Source organism: Octodon degus, unplaced genomic scaffold (assembly GCF_000260255.1).
Source record: "Octodon degus isolate 3935 unplaced genomic scaffold, OctDeg1.0 scaffold00104, whole genome shotgun sequence".
Classification (NCBI taxonomy): Eukaryota; Metazoa; Chordata; class Mammalia; order Rodentia; family Octodontidae; genus Octodon; species Octodon degus.
In genome coordinates, this window is record NW_004524680.1 from 46,237 (window position 1) to 54,265 (window position 8,029).

The 8,029-nt window shown below is 41.2% G+C and overlaps 1 protein-coding gene across 7 annotated transcripts in view; it reads right to left on the reverse strand.

The window, feature by feature from the left end:
• The window catches only part of Bcl2l13 (BCL2 like 13), a 97,596-nt gene that overhangs the window by 19,711 nt on the left and 69,856 nt on the right, over positions 1-8,029 (reverse strand). For 4 of the 7 annotated variants that reach the window (XM_023723904.1, XM_023723909.1, XM_023723906.1 and 1 more), the window contains one exon: positions 3,042-3,185. The exons of 1 other annotated variant lie outside the window; for it this stretch is intronic. In XM_023723904.1, the coding sequence (XP_023579672.1) occupies positions 3,042-3,185 (144 nt within the window). Of the gene's footprint in view, positions 1-3,041; positions 3,186-6,806; positions 6,878-8,029 lie in introns of those variants that run through there. 2 more of the 7 variants (XM_023723908.1, XM_023723910.1) reach the window with 2 other exon arrangements.

Consider the following 8,029-nt stretch of genomic DNA (forward strand, 5'->3'; position numbering starts at 1 on the left):
TGGTGCTGGGGGATTGAACCGCGGTCCCTGATGCTTTGCCAAGCTTGTTCTAAGTAGGTGCCTTAGACCACTGAGCCATCTCTCCAGCCCCTGTCCCTCGCTCAGACAGAAGCTTTCTTTCTCTCAATAAATATTCTGCTCAGAGGAAAAGGAAGAGGAAAAGGAGGAGGAAGAAGAAGAGAAGGAGGAAGAGGAGGAAGAAGAAGAAGAAGAAATTACTGGAGAATAGGTGATATAAAGTCTGGACTTCTATTAGTTTGGACAAATGGACACCATTACATAAGTGTTACACTACAGCAGTGATGGTAGTAACACTTTCAGAGCTCTCAAGGGCACAAACAGCCCCTGGCACAGTGTGGAATAGCTAGATCTTGGAAGCAACCTAAATACTCATCAACCAAGGAATCAATAAAAAAGATGTGGTCTTTCTATCCAATGGAATACCACTGAGCCACAAAGAAGGAGAGACTGGAGCCCTTTACAGGTAAACGGATCCAAGTCGAGATCATACTCCTAAGTGAAACAAACCTGATGCACATGTATAAACGTCGTGTGAGAAGCTGAGTAAGTAAGATCCAAAATGTACAACAGATAGAGTAATATGGGAAGAAACTTCAAAAGGAAAGAGAAACTGGAATGGGAAAATGAAGAAAAAAAGGGAAAAGCAAGATAGACAGGTTGTATATATGCATGTACATACATATATGTGAAAGATAGTTAAGACAGGTGTGCTACTCATTTCTCTTAGCTCATTGAAAAGAAAGGCTTGTGCTAATATTGTCTGGACAATTAAATGTCGATATCTGGTACTCTGAGTAACTAATTTAAAGATAAAAATATGCAATGTATTAACCATTGTTACCCTTCTATTATCTTATTTTGAAATTTTTTATTTTCTCTTTTAAAAGTGGTTTTTGTTTTGTTTTTGGTGGAACCGGGGATTGAACTCAGGCCCTTGTGCTTGCCTGGGAAGCACTTATTCCACTGAGCCATCTCCCTGGCTTATTTTCTCTTTTAAAAAATCCTGTCTGCTGTGGCATATGTGCTGTAAATCACCACCATTGCACCAGAGCTAACTGGGTAAATGCAGATGGGAATTCTAATTTTTTCAACTTTTTTGTAGATCCAAAATTATTCCAAAGTGGCATTGGTGGGATAGTGTTGAGCAGAGCTGCCTTCCAAAATTATCCCTAAGTTAGTAGTTAGTTGGTACTGGGACCTGACCCCAGGGCCTAGCATATGCCAGGCAAGGGCTCTAGCACTGTGCTATTCCCTAAGTCATTTTATTCTTTTTATTTTTATTTGCAGAACTGGAGATTGAACTCAGGCTGTTGCGCTTGCCAGGCAAGCATTCATTCTACCAAGCCATCTCCCCAACCACCCCCCAAGTCACTTTTTAAAAAAAATTTTTTTTTGATTGGTCTATGGTCTTGCTACACAGCTCAGACTCTAGTGATTCTCTTGTCTCAGCCTCCTCAGTGCTGGATTACAGGCATGTGCCACCAGGCTTGATTTTGCGGCTAGCACAGAATGCAGTACCAGAGATCAAACACAGAACTCTGCACTTTCCAGTGAGGCACTTAGACTGCTAAGCTATCTTCCTAGCCCCTCTTTGGTCTTTTTGAGACAGTATCTTGCTATGCAGTTCAGGCTGGCCTTGAGATAACTCTGTAGCCCAGGCGGTTCTTAAACTTGCAAGGATCCTCATGTCTCAGCCTCCAACTCCAAGTCAGCCTGAATGTAGCAAGACTCTGTCTACAAAAAAAGTGTTAGCTGTGTGAAGCATGGTGACACACATGTGCAATCTCAGCTACTCAAGAGACTGGAGGGTTGTAAGTTCTAGACCAGCCTCAGCACCTTAGCAAGCTCTTGCCTCAAAATACAAAATAAGGGCTAGGATAGGATACAGTTCAGTGGTAGAATGCTTGCCTAATATGCATTAGGTCCCGGGTTCAATCCCCAGTCACCCCCCACACACACACACACACATGGTGTTAGCAGTGTGAGCTGGGTGGGTAACAGTGATAAGACTGCTTGACTAACATGTGTAAGGACCTGAGTTTAATCTTCAACACTGCCCTCTCTCCTCCCCCATAAAATACGCTATGTGGGGGGCTAGGGAGATGGCTCACTGGAATAAGCGCTTCCCTGGCAAGCACAAGGGCCTGAGTTCAATCCCCGGTTCTGCAAAAAAAAAAAAAAAAAAAGCTATGTGCTGAGACTGGGGTGTTAGACACACAAATACTAATTTTATTCTTCTTAACCCTCTTTTTAAAAATATATTTTTGCTAATATTAAATGTTTCATAAATTAAGAATTACTTAAAAGTACCACATATCACTGGGCATGGTGGCACATGCCTGTAATCCCAGCACTTGGGGGGAGGCTGAGACAGAAAGATCACTATGAGTTCAAGGCCAGGCTGCACTATATAGCAACACACTGTCTCAAAAGAGCGAAGGAGGGAGGGAGGAAAGGAGGGAGGGAGGAGGAAGGGAGGAAGGACCACAATCAATTTATTGTAAGTACAATTTTGTAGCTTAAGTGGTATGAACATCCTTTCCACTGATGGTCATCCAATACTCCTAAATTCATGCTATTAAAAAACAATGGACTTGGGCTGGAGAGATGGCTCAGTGGTCTAAAGCACCTACTTGAAACAAGCTTGGCAAAGCACAGGGACCGCGGTTCGATCCCCAGCACCACATGCCAGCCAGACCTGCCCCCTGGTGGGCTGAGCTGGCCACACACACACACAGTAAATAAATGTAATAAATAAAAATAAATAAATAAATAAATTTAAAAAAAAAAAAAAAAACAATGGACTTAATTTTTTAAAGAAAGACCTTTTTAAAATATGCAGGTGGGGGCCGGGGAGATGGCTCAGTGGAATAAGCGCTTCCCTGGCAAGAGCAAGGGCCTGAGTTCAATCCCTAGTTCCGAAAGAAAGAAAGAAAGAAAGAAAGAAAGAAAGAAAGAAAGAAAGAAAGAAAGAAAGAAAGAAAGAAAGAAAGAGCGAGCGAGCATGCGGGAACTCATACCCAGCCACCTTGCTGAATGATATACTCTGCTGCATGGTCTTCCAGGTACGTCACGCCAAACTGCAGCAGCATACTCAGAGGCTCTTGACCACGTCTTGTCAACTCCAAAAGCATTTGTCGTAGCAAAACCAGAGACACCAAAATCTTCCATGTAAACATGAGAAGGGAAAAAACAAATTCTTACAATTTATATGTTCAACAACTGGAAAATTATAATCAGAAGCATCTTTACATATTTGATTTTTATAGAAAAACACTATCTCCTATTAGGATTCTTCTGATTCTTAAATGTGGGTACTGAAGAACAGTAGAGTTCTATGAAAGTAGCTGGGGGGTGTCTGTGTCAAATAACACCCCTCCGGCTGGGGAGACTGGACTGGAGACTCACTGGCACAGTGCCTACCTTGCAAGCACAAGGCCTAAGTTTAATTCCTGGTACCAAGTAACACACATCCACAAGGAAACTTAAAAGAAGCATTATTTATAGTAACAAAAGACTAGAAACAACTCAACAGGGACTAGTTTAATCAATTCTGACCATCCAGAAAAATATGTTGTTAAAGAGATTTAGGTGGTTAGGATAGATATATAGTTACATTCTCTTAATGAATAAAATGATTTGTAAATGGGATGTCAGGTCCGCATCTTGTACAGCAATTAACCACTAAGAAGAATGTATGCAGTGTGTTAGTTATTGAAACTATCCTAGTGATTTGATTTGAAACTGTCTCATTGTTATCTGTTTATCAATAAAATTAAAAAAAAAAAAAAAAAAGAGAGAGATTTAGAAGGTTCACTAGCCAGCACAAAAATTTACTTCACATGAAAAAGCAAGATACAGGACAGTGTGCACAATTCCATTTGAGGGAAAACAAAACATGTACACACATACATATCTCTGAAAACAAATATACAAGAAACTGGTGATAGTGGTTACCCAAGAAGATGGAACTAGGCGTCTGAGAGCACAGGTAAGAGAAAAGGTTCTGTTTTTGTTCAGGGCATTTCTATGTAGTTTACTCTGCCCTTGAACTCACTGTGTCACCCAAGCTGGCCTCAAACTCACATCAATCCACCTGTCTCAGCCTCCCAAGTGCTGGTATTACAGGCATGTACCACCATGCCTGGCAGAAAACTTTATTTATTTTTTTTGGATTCACATCTTTCTATACTTTTTGTATGTTACCATATGTCCTTTTACTATTTGAAAAGACCTTTTAAAAATTATATGATTAATCAAAAAACAAATATAATGGAGGTATCATAATTTACACCTAACAACTCTATGCTCAATATTTAAAAGTCATCAAAATTTACATCAGAAACTAGTCTTCTGCCCTCCTTTAAAATGGACTTTAAGTAGCCAGGTTCAAGGGGGCATGCCTACCCCTTGAGAGGTTAAGGCAGGAGGAGCGCTGTTAGTTTGAGGCCAGCCTGGGATACAAACAAATTCAAGGCCAGCCTGCATTATAGTAAGACCCTGTCTTTAAAATAAATAAGAATGCATATTAAAAAAACTAAAAGGCTGGGGATGTACCCTAGTGGGAGTGTACTTGCCTATCATGTATAGAGCCCTGAATCTGATCTCTGACACGCCAGGAAGAAAACATGTAAGCATCTCCCCCAGCCATCTGTATGCAATCTCTGGCCTACAACACCGAGAGGGTTCCACATAACCGGAGAAGGAATGCACACGGAAATGAAGCCAATTCCAGTTTGTTTTATTGGATTAGCAAGGAAATAACTGAGGGACAACAAAATATTTTTGCAGAAAAGAACAAACAAAAAATGAATTTATACTTCATATTAATATTCTATGGCTTTGAAATAAAAGCAACCCTCAGGGAAACTATATTCAAATCTAGAAGAAAGAATGCAACAAACACATATCTTCACCTTTTGACACTCTAAAAGAACTGCAGCCCAAAATATATTAAAAAGCCCCTTACCATAGGCCAGGCATGGTGACACATACCTATGATCCCTGCATTTGGCAGGCTGAGATAGAAGGGTTGCTACAAATTCAAGGTCAGCCTGGGCTACACAATGAGTTCAAGGTCAGCCTGAACTACCCGGCAAGACTGTCTCAAAAAGAAAAAAAAAAGGTCCAGGGAGATGGCTCAGTGGAATAAGCGCTTCCCTGGCAAGCGCAAGGACCTGAGTTCAATCCCCAGTTCTGTTAAAAAAAAAAAAAAAAAAAGAAAAGAAAAGAAAAACAAATTAACAAAACCTTGTTAACACTACTTAATATATTAGATTAGCCAAACAAAGACTGAGGCCAGAGGACTGCCAAATTCAAACTCAACCCTGTCTAAAAAAAAAAAAAAAAAAAATCAGACAGGGACTGCAGCTCAGTGAAATACCAACAGCAATTGCAGCAACAACAAAAATGTTCACCTTCATCCCTACTGAATGCCCTGGCTTCTCCTCCTAAGGACTTTGACATCTCTTCTTCCAGTAAATTACACTTCCAGTAAATTACAATTTTTTTTTTCGGTATAGGGTCTCATTACACAGCTTGGACTCATTGTGATCCTCCTGTCTCAGCCTTCCCAGTGCTAGGATTACAGGCATGTGCTAACACGGCCAGTTTCCTTGGCCGGCACAGCATGCCTGGGGTCCAGGGTTGGCACAGAATGTGGTATCAGGGATCAAACCCATGTCCTTGCACTTGCCAGGCAGACACTTAGACTGCCAAGCTATTTCCCCAGCCCCAGTTACACTTAAATTTAACAATGTTGTATTTTATGAAAGATTATAGAAGCTTGCTGGGTATCTGATCCCAGCTCTTAGAAGGCTGAGGCAGAAAGATCTCTGTTCAAGGCCAGCTTAGATTACATGTGAGTTCAAGGACAGCCTGAACTACACAATGTAACCCAAAAGAAAAAAACCATGAGCAGGCCTCACATAGAAATAAAGCACATCTGCAAGCAGGCGCAGGGGCCAGGGGTTTGATCCCCAGGCCTGCCACGCCGGCCCCGCCCCCTGGGTGCACTGAGACAGCAATTAAGACTGGGTGTGGTGGCACACACCTGTAATCCCAGCTCTTGGGAGGCTGTAACAGGTGGATCACAATGAATCCAATCTAGTAGTGAGACCCTGAACACCCTGTAGACCCTTCCCTAAAATATATTAAAAAAAAAAAAAGAAAGAAACAAAGCACACTAATACGACTCCATGGGGCCTTTCCAGTACAATGGATATTTGGATGATGAGCCACATGTATTTGTCCATCAATCTAGTAAACCCTTCTGTGCCCTAACAATTTTATTAAACATCTTATCCTACAAATGTCATCTGTATCTAGTTCACTGATTTGTTTCACCATCTTTGACTGGTCTGTCTAAAAATGTAATTCAATTATTAATATTATTATTATTATTATTTTTTTTTTTTGTGGAACCAGGGATTGAACTCAGGCCCCTGCACTTGCCAGGCAAGTGCTTATTCCACTGAGCCATCTCCCCGGCCCCTAGAAATGTAATTCAAGATATAACCAGATGCTCTATGTCATCCAGTGGGATGCAACAAACATTAGATAAAAATACCAGTTAAATTTTCTTGCCAAAAAGATTAAACTGAATCTGACCAGCCTTTAGAACTACCCACAACAGTAAATAAATACAGATACAAGAACATGTATATAACATCTCGATGTAGTCAGTAAGATCCAAAAGGTAGGAAATTTATACAACAACTTATTTGTACATTAAAGGGGAAAACGGAGGATTCCTAAAAAGAGATTTAAGCCACATATTGTCCTACCTAGAAGAAATGTCCAGAAAACATGATTTCAGAGGTGGGTGTGATGGTGCACACTTGTAATCACAGCACTCAGGAGGCTGAGGCAGGAGGATCACGGTGAGTTTGAGGCCCACTTGGGTCACAGTCAGTTCAAGGCCAGCCTGAACTACATAGCAGACTCTGTCTCAAACAAAACAAAGCAAAACTAAACAAAACAAAATACATAACTTCAGAGACAAAAATTGTTCCAGATGCTGGAAGGAGCAGGAAATGAGGAGTGACTGCTACTAGATATTCTTCTGGCATGATGAAAATGTTCTGGATTTAGTGGTGACGGTTGCACAACTTTGTAAACACACCGAAAACCTCTGAAAGGTACAGTAAGTCAGAGGGAAATTTTTATGATAGGTGAATTACATTTCATTTAAAAAAAAAAAGACTGCCAGGCAGGGTGGTGAACACCCCGAATCCTAGTTACCTCAATGGCTGAGGCAAGAGGGTTTCAACGTCAGGGCAAGAATGAGCAAGTTATGAGATTCTGTCTCAAACAAAAAAAAGACTTACATATACCAGGTAAATGCAATGCACAGACTTTATTTGGAGTTTGATTCAAACAACTTTTAAAACACAGTTATAGCCTGGTGTGCTAACACACGCCTGCAGTCCTAGCACTCAGGAGGCTGAGGCTGGAGGATTATCACTGAGTTGTTCAAGGCCAACCTGGCTACACACACAGTGAGCCAGGGCCAGCCTGACCCAGCAAGATTTTGCCTCAAAACAAAAGTTATGGCAGGGGGCCTGCCCCTTAGCTCAGTTCTTTAAGTGGCTGCTTCAACAAGGCAGTCAGGCTCAGGTTGCTGTGGTTCGATCCCCACAACACAAGACAGCCAGTCATGCCTTGAAGGCATTCGGCGCAAAAAAAAAAAAAGTTATGGCAAAACTTAAGAATGTATTTATGAAGTAGCCAGGGAAATCTGAATACTAAGTAGATTATATAATGTTAAAGTGGTACTGTTACGGGGCCAGGGAGATGGCTCAGTGGAATAAACACTTCACGCAAGGGCCTGAGTTCAATCCCCAGTTCCGCAAAAAAAAAAAAATACGGTTACCATTTCAGGTGTAATAACGATATCATCAACAAGTTTAAGAAAAAATGGGAGTTCAGCCTCCTGCATAAACGTCTATCTGGCAGTGCAAGCTGAATGCGAGTACAAAAGGTCCTCAGTTTGAGAGAGAGAGAGAGA